This window comes from Eubalaena glacialis, chromosome 1 (genome assembly GCF_028564815.1).
Source record: "Eubalaena glacialis isolate mEubGla1 chromosome 1, mEubGla1.1.hap2.+ XY, whole genome shotgun sequence".
NCBI classification, from domain to species: domain Eukaryota; kingdom Metazoa; phylum Chordata; class Mammalia; order Artiodactyla; family Balaenidae; genus Eubalaena; species Eubalaena glacialis.
The window spans coordinates 47,710,651-47,727,356 of record NC_083716.1 but is presented as its reverse complement, the minus strand read 5'-3'; the positions used below and the strand labels follow the sequence as shown (position 1 = coordinate 47,727,356).

At 35.2% G+C, this 16,706-nt stretch overlaps 1 protein-coding gene across 1 annotated transcript in view; it reads left to right on the top strand.

The window, feature by feature from the left end:
- The window catches only part of ZFAND4 (zinc finger AN1-type containing 4), an 86,815-nt gene extending 71,940 nt beyond the window's left edge, over positions 1 to 14,875 (top strand). The window contains 4 exon segments of the mRNA XM_061196113.1: positions 6,390 to 7,565; positions 8,081 to 8,135; positions 13,370 to 13,487; positions 14,618 to 14,875. Coding sequence (XP_061052096.1) covers positions 6,390 to 7,565; positions 8,081 to 8,135; positions 13,370 to 13,487; positions 14,618 to 14,753 — 1,485 coding nt within the window. The 3' untranslated portion in view covers positions 14,754 to 14,875.
- Positions 14,876 to 16,706: the final 1,831 nt, after the last annotated feature.

The window sequence follows — 16,706 nt, the reverse complement described above, 5'->3', positions numbered from 1 at the left end:
CATTTGTATATCTTCTTTGGAGAAATATCTATTCAAGTGTTTTGCCCATTTTTGAATCAGGTTATTGTTTTTGTTGTTGAGGTTTAAGAATTCTTTATATATTCTGGATATTAGCCCTTTATGATATATATGATTTGCAAATATTTTCTTTTATTCTGTGTGTTGCCTTTTTACTCTGATGGTAGTATCCTTTGATACACAGAAGCTTTAAATTTTTTTTTTTTTTTTTAGAAGCTTTAACTTTTGATGTAGTCCAGTTTATCTGTTTTCTCTTTTGTTGCCCATGCTTTTGATGTCATATCCAAGAAACCATTGCCAAATCCAATGTCATGAAGCTTTTCCTCCTGTTTTCTTCTAAGAATTTTATAGTTTTAGGTCTTTGATACATTTTTAAGTTAATTTTTGTATATGGTGCAAGGTAAGGGTCCAACTTCGTTCTTTTGTATGAAGATACCCAATTTTCCCAACTCCATTTGTTGAAGAAATTGTTCTTTCCCCATTGAGTGGTCTTGGCATCTTCTTGAAAGTCATTTGACCATATATGTGAGGGTTTATTTCTGGGCTCTCTGTTGTAGTCCATTGGTCAATATGTTTGTCTTTATGTCAGTACCACACTATTTTGATTAGTGTGGTACTGACATAAAGACAGTACCACACCAACAGCTTTGTAATAAGCTTTGCAATAAGTTTTAGCTTTGTAATAAGTTTTGAAATCAGGAAGTGTGAGACCTGCAACTTTGTTCTTATGTGTCAATATTATTTTGACTATTTGGGGTCCCTTGAGATCACTTACGAATTTTAGGATGGATTATTCTATTTCTGCAAAAATGCTATTGGGATTTTCACAGGGATTACATTAAATCTTTATATCAGTGTGACTCATGGCTTACTTAGAAGCGAACCTCTTAGTTTACAAACGTGGAATATTATGTACCTTTTTTTAAGATATAAATTTATTTATTTATTTATTTATTTATTTTTGGCTGCGTTCGGTCTTCATTGCTGCCTGCAGGCTTTCTCTAGTTGCGGCGAGCAGGGGTTACTCTTCGTTGCGGCACGTGGGCTTCTCATTGCCGTGGCTTCTCTTGTTGCAGAGCACGGGCTCTAGACGTGTGGGCTTCAGTAGTTGTGGCACGTGGGCTCGGTAGTTGTGGCTCTCGGGCTCTAGAGCACAGGCTCAGTAGTTGTGGCGCATGGGCTTAGTTGTTCCGCGGCATGTGGGATCTTCCCAGACCAGGGCTTGAACCTGTGTCCCCTGCATTGACAGGCAGATTCTTTTTTTTTTTTTAATTATTTGCTTTATTTATTTATTTTTAAAATTTTATTTATTTATTTATTTATGGCTGTGTTGGGTCTTCGTTTCTGTGCAAGGGCTTTCTCTAGTTGCGGCAAGCGGGGGCCACTCTTCATCACGGTGCGCGGGCCTCTTACTATCGCGGCCTCTCTTGTTGCAGAGCACAGGCTCCAGACACGCAGGCTCAGCAATTGTGGCTCATGGGCCTAGTCGCTCCGCGGCATGTGGGATCTTCCCAGACCAGGGCTCGAACCCGTGTCCCCTGCATTGGCAGGCAGATTCTCAACAACTGCGCCACCAGGGAAGCCCGGCAGGCAGATTCTTAACCACTGTGCCACCAGGGAAGTCCCATTATGTACCTTTTTATTACTGATTTGTAGTTTAATATCACTGTGGTCAGGGAACATACTCTAAATGATTTCAAGCCTTTGAAATTAGTTGAGGTTTGATTTGTGACTAAGCATATTAATAAATGCCACTTACGCACTTGGAGAGACTGTGTAATCTGTCCATATATATAGTGTTCTGTATATATCAATTAGTTAAGTTATTTGTGTTGTTCTGGTCTTCTAATTTTTGTGTGTGTCTGTTTTCCATCAGTTTTTGAGAGAAGTGTGTTAAAAATCTCCCTTTCTGGTAGTGGATTTGTGTGTTTCTCCTTTTAAGATGTTTATTTTTGCTTTATGTATTTTGAAACTCTGTCAAACTAGATCAAATGATCTAGTACAGATTTTATGATATCCAAGGAATTGTGATATCTTTCTTGTAGTTTATATTATTATAAAAATTATTATTTATTATCATTATAAAAATGTTTTTCTTTATGTCTTGTAATGCACTTGTCTTATTAGTATAAGCTACTTTGTTATTAGTGTAGGTGAGCTAGCTTTATTTTGGTTTATGTTTCTATTATATATCTTTCCACTCTGTTACTTTCACTCTATGTTCCTATATTTAAGAATTGTCTCTTGTAGTCAGTACATGGTTAGTTTTATTATTTTTTAATCTAAACTGACAAGCTTAAGATTTTCATCTATTACATTTAGTATAATTACTGATACATGTGGATTTTTGTCATCTTACTATTTATTTTCTATTTAACCACCTGTTTTATGTTTTTTTCTCTCCTTTTTTGTCCTTTTTTAGATTAGTCTATTTTTTGTTATTCAGTTTTTATCCTCTACTACTTTGTTAGCTATTTACTATTCTACTAGCTTTGTCAAGTGGTTACTCTAGAGATTATTTGTACATTCTTGACTACTTATAGTCTAATAAAAATGATTTTTACCACTTTGCTTTTAATGCCAGAATCTTAGAACACTAACTCCATTTATACATCCAAACACCTTTTGTGTCGTTGTCATGCATTTTAATTTTACATATATTTTGAGCCCCTCAACTTGTTTTATATTTGCTAATATTATTGATATTTACCCACATATTTACCTTTTCTGTTGCTCTTTATTCTTGCCTGCAATTACTTGCTTCATTTAAAGATTATTTTCCTCCCATCTGAATCTTTTAGTGTTTCTTTTCATTTAGGGCTCCTGGCAATTAAGTCTCTTAGATTTTGTCTGACACTTATTTTACCTTTTTTTACTTTGAAAAATGTTCAGTCCTTCAGAAATGTTATACCCGTGAACAACCATGAAAATTTTACCTAGATTCACCAGTTAGCATTTTTCCACATTTGTTTTCTTTCCCTATTTCTTTTACCTGATCCATTTGGGAGTTAGTTGCAGATATCGTAACATTTCCCCCTAAATATTTAATTCAGTATATAACTCCTAAGCACAGAGCCTTCTCCTACATAACCACAATATAGTTATCACACACATAATTTATCATTGATACACATTACTTCGTCCATATTCACATTTCTCCATGTCTCAATAATGTATTTGATAGCATTTTGTTTTATTTTGATTTTTCTTTCTGTTTTCAATCTGGGATCCAATCAAGAATCATGCATTGTTGTATTTAGTTGTAATGTTTTCTTGGTCTGCTTTTATACAGAACTATTTCTTAGCCTTTTTTGGACATTCATGTCAGATACTTTTGAAGTGTAGGCCAGTTTTGTAGAATATCCTCAGTTTGAGTTTGTCTTATTGTTTCATCATGATTAGATGCAGGTCAAACATTTTTGGCAGGATATTATGTAGATGACATATTCTTTTCAGATCAGCTCATCAGGGAGAACTTAATGTCAATTTGTAGTATTTTCATTAATTTTTAAAAGAAATTTTGCATTTTTAGTTGATAGTTCCCTTTTTATCCAAGAGTAGTTTGAGTTTGAAAAAATCCTGGCGAGAGAGCCTTTTTAATTTTTTAAAATTTCTCTTTTTATTGCATAGAAATCAGAGAATTTTATTTCCATATCTGCTTAATAGAATTTGATTATTTATTATTATATCACTCTTTATGACTGTCCTGTGTATACTTAAGAAAATGGCTCATTCTCTGTTATCAGGGTAAAAGTTTGATAGCTGTCTGTAAGATTTGACGTTATTAAATCGTCCTCTATTTCCTTATTTTTTTGTCAGCTTGCTCTCTCTTAGAATGAAAATAGTGATACGTGAAAGTCTGTAATTATTAGTGGGTTTCTGTGTATTTTTCTTTTCATCTCCCATAGTTTTTGCTTTAAGAAGGCGGCTGTGTGATTTAGTGCATAAATATTAATAACTGTTGTATTTTCATTATACTGCTAATTCTAGATGTTATAAAATATTTCATCTCTGACCTTCAGCTTGAATTTTCCTTGCCTGATATCAGGCCCATAACCCTTGATATCTTATTGTTTTAATTTGCTTTGTGTACTCTTTCCCATGTCTTTTTTTATTAACTTTTGATTTACTTTGTTTTGGGAAGACCTTTTATGTACAGCATAGAGTTGTTTTTTGCTTTGTGAACCAATTTGAAATTTTAAAAAATATACCACTTAATCACATTCACATTTACTGGTATGACTTTTATATTTGGTCTTTTTTTAAAAAATAAATTTATTTATTTATTTATTTACTTATGGCTGTGTCGGGTCTTCGTTGCTGCGTGTGGGCTTTCTCTAGTTGCGGCAAGTGGGTGCTACCCTTCGTTGCGGTGCGCAGGCTTCTCATTGCGGTGGCTTCTCTTGTTGTGGAGCACGGGCTGTAGGTGGGTGGGCTTCAGTAGTTGTGGCACGTGGGCTCAGTAGTTGTGGCATGTGGGCTGTAGAGCACAGGCTCAGTAGTTGTGGCTCATGGGCTTAGCTGCTCTGAGGCATGTGGGATCTTCCCGGGCCAGGGCTCGAACCTGTGTCCCCTGCATTGGCAGGCAGATTCTTAACCACTGAGCCACAAGGGAAGTCCCTATATTTGGTCCTTAATATCTTATTATTTTGTTATATTTACAGTTTCTTTATGGTTTGTTTTGTGTGTGTATGGGTATGTGAGTGTGTTGAGTGTGTACTTTTTGGTACTTCAGAAGGCTTTTATTTTTTGTTCTATTGTTTAACTTTATAGTAATATCTTTTATCATGTCCTTATTCTGCCTTTTCCATACTTAATTGTCTTCTCTTTTATTTTTAAAAGATATCTTTTGACTCCTACTTATTAAGTTATAATCAATGAACTTATTTTACTTTCTCTCATCTTCTTCCATTTTTAATATTTGCATTATTTCTGCTTTTTAAGATAGTATAACATTTACAAATCATTTTTCTAACCTTGTCCCCACTCTTAGTTTTAGGTCTTTAATTAAATATATTACATGCTTACTATCAGTCTTCTTACTGAAGTTTACCCATGCTTTTTGGTTAGAAGAAGCTCATCTCTAATAAATTTCTCAGGAAAAGCTTGTAAATACAGTATTTTCTGAGTGTTTGGATGTTTAAAACTTTTTCTTTAGCCATAACACTTAAAGGACAGTTTGGCTAGACATGAAATGTTTGGTTCATATCTTTCCAAGTTTCTTCTTTCTTTGGATTTTTAGCTCCCCTCTAGTTCTTGCCTCAACTGCTGTCTGCTGAATTATCTAGATTTTCTTATATTTCTAGGTTGGGAGATTTGGTATATCATCAGGTATTCCTTCCTTTTGTCATGCACATATCAGTTCATATCTTAAAGATAAGCGCTAAGGCTTCATATCTTTAATTTTCAATTTTAACCATACACCATAAATTGTTGTGATGCTTTTATTAAAATCTACTATATTGGGGACTCCTAGAGCACTCCTAGGTTTGATGATTTGCTTGAAGGACTCACAGGATTAGCTTATAGTTTTATTCATAGGTAAGATTTATTATAGCAAAAAGAGCGTACAAAGCAAAATCAGCAAAGGGAAAAGGTGCATGGGGTGAAGTCCAGAGGAAACCAAGCACAGGCTTTCCCAGTGAAGTATCATAAGATATGACTAATTACTCTGTCAGTGAGTTGTCAGCGCATGTGGAATGTTGTCTACCAGGGAAGGTCATTAAAGATTCTTTGCCCAGGGGTTTTATTAGGAGCTTTTCATGAAGGCACCCTCTGCCTAGCATGTACCAAAATTCCAGACTCCCAGAAGGAAAGTTGATGTTCAGCATAAACCATATTGCTTGCACAAACAGTTTAGGCCCAATGAGCCACTCTTATCCGTTATGGTAGCAGGAAATACTACTACTTCTTGAAATACAAGTTCCTAGAAGCCAGCCAAGGGCCAGCCTTGCAAGCAGATCTTTTCGAGGATAGCAGTTTAGGTCTGTTAACTCTTTTTTGCAATAGCTACCTAGCCAAATACTTTACTCATCTTACTAGGAAAAGTTGTTGGGGATATAAATAGGTCAGCAATGTCATACCTAATATAATCAGTTTTCTTCTCTGCAAAACTCTGACAAATAATTAATAGTGATGAAAAATAAAATTATTTTTCTATAACATTCTCAGAAAATTATACTCAATGAAGGAAGATAGCAAAATTCTTCTCAATCATAAGCTTAAGATTTTAATCTTTTTAAACATTTTAGATTGAGGTAATCCAAATGCCAGTATGTTACAGAAGTAACCTTTTCTTCCTTCATTAATTTTTGTTAATGGGCAGAGAAAATGACCGTGTAAAGAATTATATATTGACTCTTTTCTTTTAGCCTAAGAAAGCTGTCAAGGTAAAACCTCGTCCACCTGTAGTTCCTCGACCTTCCAGTAGTTCCACGGCAGCTGCTCGCCACAGATTGTTAAGGGTTCTCCCCCACATTGGGCAGTCTTGTTTACCTTCTCCTGGGAACACATATCTGCCTGACTCGGCCAGCAATGCCATTTCAAGTTTGGCAGCTCTGCCCCCTGCTGATAGATCCATATCATCTATCGCTAGTGATTTTCTTAAGGAAGACGATAACTGGGAGAGTAACACACAGTCTCATTCCAATAGTGGCTTCAAACTACCACCTCAGATACCCCCTATGGAGTTTGAAAATGACAGAGAGCTTGCTGATTCTATTCTCCATCTTGGATCATCCCTACCTAGGCGGACAAAAAACTTTTCAGGAAATTTGTCATCTAATAATGAGGATGACACTGTTTTATTTCCAACTTCAGAAGAGTGTGTAACTGAAGAATCGCTTCTACCTGAAGTGGGTTCGTTTGCTTCCTTTACCGAAGGAAATGCTGATGAACAGAGCAGTGGCTTAGAAGGCACACGGAAGGTAAATCCAGAATCCTCACTCACTAATGGTGATAAAGGGTTGAAAGCTACAGAGCAGCATCTTAAACATGTTGCAAAAGTGTTGAGTGGTGAATCAGTAGAAGCTGCAGTTTTCGACCACCGTGAATTAAGTGCTCACAAGAATAGACTCTTATCACCTCTTCACTGTTCTGCACCAATGTCACTACATAACTCTCTGGTGAAACCACAGAGACAGTCCAAATGTTTTGAGTCTGGGAACCTTCAGTCTTCTGCCTCACAAAATGTGCTTCGGTCGCTGGACGTTCGAAATATAACTGATTCTTCTTTCTCTAGGACTACTCGCTTTCGAGCTGTTAAAGTCGATTCACCTGGGAAAAGATCTGATATTATTTCTAAAGTTGAGGCTCGGGATATCACAGAAATGGCTAACAAGGCTACCAAAGAGCCTGTTGGTTGGGTAAATAACATAGGTTTTCTTGCTTCACTGGCCCGGAGCGCAAGCAGAGACAGCTTGCAGAGCACACGTGGGGCAGGCAGGCTTCGAACCTCTGGAATTGGGCTGTTTACAAACCTCCAGCATTTTCAGGAAGAAAGCCTTAGGAAAAGTTCTCCTCAGTTAGAACCTACAGAATTTTTTTTGGTAAGTATTTGCCTTTCAATATGTTCTACTAGTTATCCGTGTAGTGATTCAACATATAGTTTGTTTTTTGTTTACACATTAAATAAAGAGGCCTAAGGTTGAATTCTTTTCATAACTTTCTCTTAAAATGTTTATCTAGTTTGTAGAAAATTTTTTTGACAGTTGAATTTTAAATAATGTTTTAGTCCTAAATTGAGAACTGTAATTTGAAAGTAGCTTTGTGTAAACAGTTTATCATGTATTTTTAAATACTAAATATTTTTATTAATGTTTTTCCTCAATAAGAACTTCTTTTGAGCCATCGAATTTTACTTTCTTATAGATAAAGAGTAAGTACAATATTGATGGATGTGACAATCAGGTTCCAAGTTAATTTAATTAAAAATAGATTAAATAATTTTAAATGAAAGCTCAGCAGCATTTTTATAATAAAATATAATTATTTCATGTTTGGTGATCTTTCCTTCTATTTTCCATTAACTCACCTCTATAGATGTTTTGTGTTTTAATTGTAGTCTGCCCGTGGTATTGGAATGAATGGAAATAATACAGCAGCAGGGAAAAGAGTAGGTAAGCAACAGATAATTTTGAAAACAATATAAGGCTAATAATCATAGCATTATGCATACTATGAATTTGAATTTTCAAAGAGAAATGAGAACATTCTCTGTGGTATGTACAGAGTAAACTTTCCCTAAACTTTGTTCCAGTTAAGAAAATGATTATGAGAACTGACTGTAGGACATATTTGAAGAATCAAACAAAAATTGAAATTGAGGTCTCTGTTGTCTGGGAAAAGATATGGTCTATGAGAAAAGATAAGATGCATGAAAAATTAACATGTCGTTCACAACCCTCCCAGTCCCTGGCCACTCTAGAGCCATGCTGGGTGCTGGATGGGTTTTGAGGAAATACCCTAGAAAGGTGTTTCTAAAAGTCATGGTCCAATATCAAGGACAGTAGTAAGAGCTCCATTTGATGAACTGTTTTTTTCTGGATGAAAGAAAGGGACAGTCTCTTTGACTAGCCCTTTCCAAGGCATAGTAGCAGAAATGACTATATTCTTAGCACTCACTTCTACCAATAACACCTTAAAGGTGCACTGGGCAGCCATTATTTCCTAAGAAGCCATTACTATCATCATTTTTTGTGTTTTAATACCCAGACTAGAGATGGAAACTCTACCAAAGATGTACCACCTTTGTAGCCCCAAAGTTCTAAAGAATACATTATATATTATGGTTGCCATGTTACTTTCATATCTTTAAAGAGATACCTAGGGTTTGTGTCCACTACTGTATAAGGCCCAAGGTTCTAAAGTCTTAATATATCCACTTTTAAATTTTTTTATTGTGATAAAACCTACAAAACAAAATTTACTATCTCAACCATTTTTAAGTGTACAATTGAATGACATTAAGTAATTAACATTTTTGGCCAACCAACACCACCATACATCTCCAGAACTCTTTTCATCTTGAAAAACAGAAACTCTGTATCCATTAAACATTAACTCCTCATTCCTCCCTCTCCCCAGGCCCTGGCAACCACTGTTCTATTTTCTGTCTCTATAATTTTAACTACTCTAAGTACCTCATATAAGTGAAATCATTCAGTGTTTGTCTTTTCATGCCTGGCTTACTTAGCATAGTGTTCTCAAGGTTCATCTATGTTGTAGCATGTGTCAAAATTCCCATACTTTTTAAAGCTGAATAATATTCCATTGTATGTATATACAACATTCTGCTTACCTCTGTATCTATGGATGGAGACTTGTGTTGCTTCCACATTTTACCTGTTGTGAATAATGTTATTACAGACACGAGTATACAAATATCTCTTTGAGACTCTGATTGCAGTTCTTTTGGGTATATATCCAGAAGTGGAATTGCTGGTTCATATGGTAATTCTATTTTTAATTTTTTGAGGAACTGCCATACTGTTTTCCGTAGTAGCTGTACCATGTCACATTCCCACCAGCAGTGTACAAGGTTTCCAGTTTTTCTACATTCTCACCAATACTTGGTATTTTCTGTTTTGTTTTGTTTGATAGTGGGCATCCTAACAGGTGTGAGGTAGTATCTTATTGTGGTTTTGATTTGCATTTCCCTGTTGATTAGTGAAGTTGAGTATCTCTTAATGTGCTTAACCATTTGCATATCTTCTTTGGAGAACTGTGTGTTCAAATTGCTTGCCCATTTTTGAATTTGATTGTTTTTTGTTGTTGAGTTTTAGGTGACTCTATATATTCTGGATGTTAATTCCATATATATGATTCGCAAATATTTTATCCCATTCTGTAGGTTGCCTTTTTACTTTGCTGATAATATCTTGATGCACAATAGTTTTTAATTTTCATGAAGTTCAATCTATTTTTTCCTTTGTTGCCTGTGTCTGGTGTTGTGTTCAATATAAATTGTTGCCATATCCAGTGACATGAAGCTTTTCCCGTATATTTTATTTTAGGAGTTTTATAGTTTTAGGTCTTACATTAGGTCTTTCATACATTTGAATTAATGTTTATATATGGTGTAATGTAAGGGTCCAACGTTATTCTTTTCCATGTGGATATCCAGTTTTCGAGGCACCATTTGTTAAAAAGGCTGTCCTTTTCCCCATCGAATGGTCTTGGCGCCCTTGTCAAAATCATTTGATTATATATGTGAGGGTTTATTTCTGGGTTCTTTATTGTATACCATTGATCTGTATGTCTGTCTTTATGCCAGTACCACACTGTTTTGATTATTGTAATGTATCTACTTTTAATGTTATAATTATTTTTCTTTGACACCTATTTAAATCTGTCCAGTCCTAACCCACAGCTCAGCCTCTTGGAAGTTTGTGTTGTACTTGTCCCATCTCTCTCAACTCTAATTCAGCCTACAGTGCTTTCTTCTCTTCTCGCTGCTCCTCTGAAACTGCCATTGCTGAGGTCACCAAAGATCTCCACAATTTCAAATCCAGTGGATACTTCTGTATCCTTATCTTACTTGATTGTTATGGCCTTCTTCTTGAAATAGTTTTTTTTTTTTCTTTTCCATTCTTTCTCCCTTTTTATTTCTTTTTTTATTCTGGGCTATTACATTTTTGTAGATTTTTGGTTTTGTTTGTTTTTGGTTTTTTTAAGCCTCAGTTTTCTTTTTAACTTGTTTTACCCGTCCCTCTGCTTGTCCCCGGGTGTATACTCTTTTGATTGATTTCATTTAGGTCAAGTCATCAGCTGCTACCTGCAGTGATGATTCTCCAAACTAGAGCTATGTAACTTGCTGCTGTTTTCTTTCATTAAAAACTGTATCATTCTGAATTACCTAGAAGAGTCTGTGAAAGTTTTGGCATAAGTTTTGTTTAATTGACTTAATCGAGTTCCTCCACTGGTCCTCTTTGCTTTTCACTGTAGGGTCTCCCTTGGAAATCTTATCCATCTTCATAGCTTTAGTTATCATTTTTAGGCAGATGATTACCAAACTTGCATCTTGAACACTGTTTAATACTTCATTTGCTGCCTTATTCTGTTGGGTGAATTTTTATAGATTATTGTGTTAGATCAAATATTAGACCATATTTCCTAAATATTGGTCTAATTAGACCAATTAGACCAATATTTAGGAAATGCCAAACAAGTGAGTTAATCCAAATATCTTTACTCTCGTTCTGAAAAGCAACTCTTCGCGTTGGCATTATTTTATTGACTTTTTCTTTATTCATATGTTCATTACACATTTGAGAGAAGGCTTCAGAGAGGAGTTGATGATTGATGGTATCTCCTTACAGGATGAGTAGAGTTTTACTAGGTTGACAAGGTTACTGGAGCATTTTAGAAGAAAAGATTGCACATGTGAATGGGTCTGGCACATCATTCAGGGTGGGTATGATGTGGCAAATGACAGAAAATGACTCTGGAAAGTTAGAAAGGTATCATATTGGACATGTAAGACCTTGAATGTCAATCCATAGAAGTTGAATTTTTCCTGTTGGTAGTAGGGAACCTATATATTAGGGCTAGTTCCTAGCATGGAGTATATGACTAATAATTTTTTTTTTCTCTGGTTGGTAGAAGGATATATGGAAACCATTCTCATAGGAGAAGACTGCGGTTATGTTTCTGTGCCACCTTATTTCGGTCACTACTATGTTCTCTGTTTCTGCACATTCACAGGAGTTCTTGAATAAAAAAAAAGCTTGGGAAACATTGCATTAAGCACCCCCAAGCAAAGAAAAACATGGAAATATGACTACACTGGACTAAATTTTCGTCAACAGATTTTTTTTCTACTGTTGTTTAAGGAAGAATATCCTAAGCATGAATTTCAAAGATAATTGCAATTAGATGAGCTTCAGAGGATATCTGGTAGTATATGCCTTTCCTCTGTGTCCTGTGCAAATCCTTGTCTTATTTTTATTATTTAAGAAGAGGAAAGTATCCCGTCACCTTTGTGAAATGTTCTTGATAACTCTAAGTGCACTTGAAGAAGAAAGTGCTTATTAACTTGAGTTGGTGCCTGGCCACCATTAGGAGTCATAAGTCAGTTTCCAGTTTTAGGCAATTTTTTTTTCCAGTTTTGGGCAAGATCTGGGACTGTATTTTAGACTAGTAATAAAGCATACTTAATTTTACTGGGCTTGTATATCCAGCACCCAGTTTGGGTCATGGCAAAAGGCATAGTGCCAATTAATTGTAATTCCAACTTTTCAAACCCTTGAAGGATTTTCAGAGACTTTTAGCTGCCAGATAAACATTAAGCCCAGACCTCTCAAACCTTTTTCAGTAGTAAAAATAGGTATCATCTCTATTGACACTCTACCATTTTTCTTCTCACTTCTTCCCTTTGTTTTTGCTTTCTTTGTTTGCCTCTTGTTTCTTGGCTTTTGGGTGCCACCACGCACTGTGTACTTACACTGTTAGTGTAACAAGTATGGATAGTGACATTGAGTCTCTCTGCTTATGAGTGGGGTTTGTTGGAATTCTGCTCAGTTCTAAAAGCATTTCACTTAGTATTTAAAGAAATTGATTTAATTCTTTCTCATATAATAGCAGGTGTGCTCTTATTTTTAAGGTAAAAAATCAAGTTGTTACAATAGCCCAGAATTTAGTAAATATTTTCTGAAAAGGTAGTAGCACTGTGAAATCGAGCAGTGTACCCTGTGAGTCACTATTGATAATATGATATTTTATATAAATATAACATTTAAAATTTTCAGAATGCTTTTGTATGTGAGAACTGAGTTGACCTTTAAACACTTAGAAACTTAGGGAGAAAAATACATGTCCTGTTATCTTAAAAATGAACAAATTGAAGTTTTGAAAGAATAAATAACTTGCTCGTGGTTTGATGAATTTAGTTTCTATGGTATAATTAGGTCTAAAAGACCAGTTTCATGATATTCTTGTGCTCCTTCTTGGTGTGAAAGAACAGGGTGATTGTAATACGTATTACATTGTTCCTCAGAAGCCTCATAAATATGATTTTGAACCAGATCTTCTTCTTGATTCTCTGCCAAAGTTCAGTATACTTTAAATATACTGAGTGTCCTCAGAAATAATTAGAAAGGTGTTGGTATGTAAAAAATATAAGTCCTAAAAATATGTCTTAGTCAGTAGAAATCTACCACATCTTAAAAAATATAACAGTTCTAGTGCATCTTTACTTGCAACTCTGTAAATAATTTTAGATATAAGAAAAAAGCACTAATTAATTTTTTATGGCTTAGAGGTTTGCTGTGGCAGGAATGTGTTTAATGTTTTAATAGTATTTCACATCTAGAATTTTATGTCTGTATTAATCAAGGTGTGCTTTCTCCTACAGGAGAATGTACTCATCACCTCCCACCCGTGAAAGCCCCTATTCAAACAAAGAAGAAAACAACAAAGCATTGTTTTCTTTGTGGAAAGAAAACTGGACTGGCTACTAGCTACGAATGCAGGCAGGTTGGCTAGCTGAAAAGCTGAGATGCTTTCTTTGTGGTGACCCAGTGTGGGGATACAATACAAAATGTTCTTTAAATTGCCTATTCATAACATCATTAAGATGATGTTCAAATAGCAGACCCAGCTGAACTCCTTATTGGCTGAAGTAAAGAGCAAGTAGATAGCTTATGTGTTTCCAAAGTCATGAGATCCTCCCCTGCCCTTTAAAGTAGGATATACAAACCAATGGAAGTGTACTTTCTTTGTCTTATGATAGATATACTTGGTTTCTCTTTGACTGTAGCTTGGAAGAACCCCTCCTCCAAGATTCTGTTTTATTTTATTTATTTATTTGGCCGCTCTGAGTGGCATGCAGGATGCAGGATCTTAATTCCCCAACCAGGGATTGAACCCTTGCCCCCTGCAGTGGAAGCGTGGAGTCCTAACCACTGGACCACCAGGGAATTCCCGATTCTATTTTAAATTAAACAAAAAAGGACTAAATTTAACATTAATGTACTATAAATTATGATTATATGGTACACTTTTCAAAACAGATGAATAATATGTTTATAAAAATAATTAATTCCTACCCATAATTATTTCTTTCATTAGCATTGCTAATATGCTCCAAGGATGGTGTCTGCCCTTAGGTTGAGGCCAGGCATTAAACAAAGCTGCTGCTTTTTAGAGTGTATTCTGTTCAAATGGAAACAGCTTATCTTGTTGCTAGAAGTACTTTAAAATCCTTTCATGGCATAGTTAGGTTTTACATAATTTAATTTTCTTATGAGACTGAATTTCTCAGAAATTCAGAGTTCTCCCAGGTTTACTAGATATAAGAGGAAGTGAGATATATTTATTGCTTTATTGCTTTTTGCAGTTTTACTACTTCCTAGAGGTCAACAGCCTGTTTCACTCCAGAAGAGATTCTTTAGTATAAAGTCTCATATTCATAGACAATTAACCGGTTCTTTTTTTGGGGTGCTTGTGCTTGTTTATGAGTAGAAGGGAAATGTCAGCCCTGCAATTCTAAAGAGAACTAAAGGGCTCCTGCTGGACTACCTGAAATCAAGCTTTGATCTCCCAAAGAGATGAGGTTCTTGTAGAAATGTGACTATTCACATAAACTTTTTTTGTGCTTTAGATGTGGAAACAACTTCTGTGCATCTCATCGCTATGCAGAAACTCACAGCTGCACCTATGATTACAAGAGTGCAGGGAGGAGATACTTACAGGAGGCAAATCCTGTGGTTAATGCACCAAAACTTCCAAAAATCTAACTCTTGCTCTGCACCTAACTGTTCTGCCCGAGGAATCGTATTACAATGACAGAAGAAATATTGTTTAGACTGCATTATTTTTGTTCGACTCCAAAAGATTTGCCGAATAACAAAAGCATACAATGCCTACTGTTGGAGAACGAGAATGCTACTGTATTTGACATCTTTATTCTTTGGTGAATCAAAAGTTTTAAAAGTAGTTTTAAAAACTTTATAATGATTTAGCTTTGTTATTGCATGTCATGTGTTAAGTATTTTATATTTGATACTGCAGTTTTACTAGACAAGTCTTCAAAAGATGCACTTTAGGAAGTTAACATTGACTATGTAACCAGCTTCCATGTTGTACAGAAATGAGCCTTCATGTAATGGCTCTACTCAAATCTACAATTTTTTTTGTGGGGGTGGGGTGGGTGGGGATTTAAAACAAATATCCCATACGTGAAAGTTTATTGAGTTTACTGGCAAGTTCCTTTTTATTTCAAGCTTTTTGTAAAAAGAGAACATTTGGTTTTCCAGTGTGGTTTTAACACATATATTTCTTCTATATTCAGACTGGCATTCAGATATGTATCCATTCTATAAAACACATCATGTTAATCATAGTATATATTTCTTAAAATACTACTTTTTGAATGGTAGTTTTAAAATAGATGATGTCCCACTTGTTGCCATTAAATACAGAACCCAACTTTTCACTTTTTGAAAAATGGCTATACTGAAAACAAAATCTCACAGCTTGGTTTGTTTTTCTTATGTTGAGTGCTATTACCAGGAGAAATTCAAATAAATATTCAATTTCATTATGATTTTGATTATTTACAATAATTTTTCTTTTATAAATACTTTAAAACCGTTTAATTAAATAAATCAGTAATTTATTCTACTTGGAAAAAATGACTGTCAGTATAAAAGAACACTTTTAAGGTGTAAGGGCCCTGCTCCCCAGATGTAGCTAATATACCATTCCAGCTTTTGGGAGGCCACTTGCTTTATGGAAGCTTAGTTGAATCTGATGCTGAACCCTGGTAAATAGCTGGCAGGCAACCCAAGTAGACTCTGGAACTCTAGTCCAACCCAAGTGGGATCTGCACTGGTACCAGAAGGCTAATTTAGGTGCTCCACAGGGCCACAGGGCCTCTTCCTCCATGCAAGGCTGAATGAAATGAAGAGTTCCGTTACCCTTCCTCTGCTTCCTATAAGAGATTAAATGTTGAGTGGAGAAAGATGCCTTCATCTCTCTGAAGGCATGCTCCTTCAGAGCAAGAAGGAAATACATTTACAAAAGGGGAAGGTGAGAAATTAGTGGAGTAGTGATGCAATTAGGGGTTGATAGCATACTTTTTAAGGGGGGCTATATAGGCTAATGAAAAATATTTCCATCTGTGTTGAGCAGTTCAGCTTTTACTCTATTACATGGATAGGCTGCTGAAAAATGGGCCAAGACATATTTATTCTATAGATAAATATGGATGCTTAGGACATGTTTGGTATATGCTTAGTGCACTATGCTTTATAAACCAAGACCATGTAGAAATGTCTTGTTTTAAGTTTACCAAAGATTTTGGTCAAAGTTGAGTCTTTTTTTTCTAATTTCTAAGTCACTGAGAAATAAACCAGTTTAATTCAAGAAATTATATATATCTTTTTTTAAAACATCTTTATTGGAGTGTAATTGCTTTACAATGGTGTGTTAGTTTCTGCTGTATAACAAAGGGAATCAGCTATACACATACATATATCCCCTGGGAGGCATTTCTTTATGCCTTAAATTCTTACGGGGAAGTGATCATAATTTTTAGAGACTTCAGATCTATCCTTGCATTGCTAGTAATTAGCAGAATGCCTTGCATATAGGCACTGGTTAAACATTAGTTAAATGAATTAATTTTATTGGACAGCTTACCATGACAAAAAACGAAGGCATTTATGTTGTTTTATATAACTAAACTA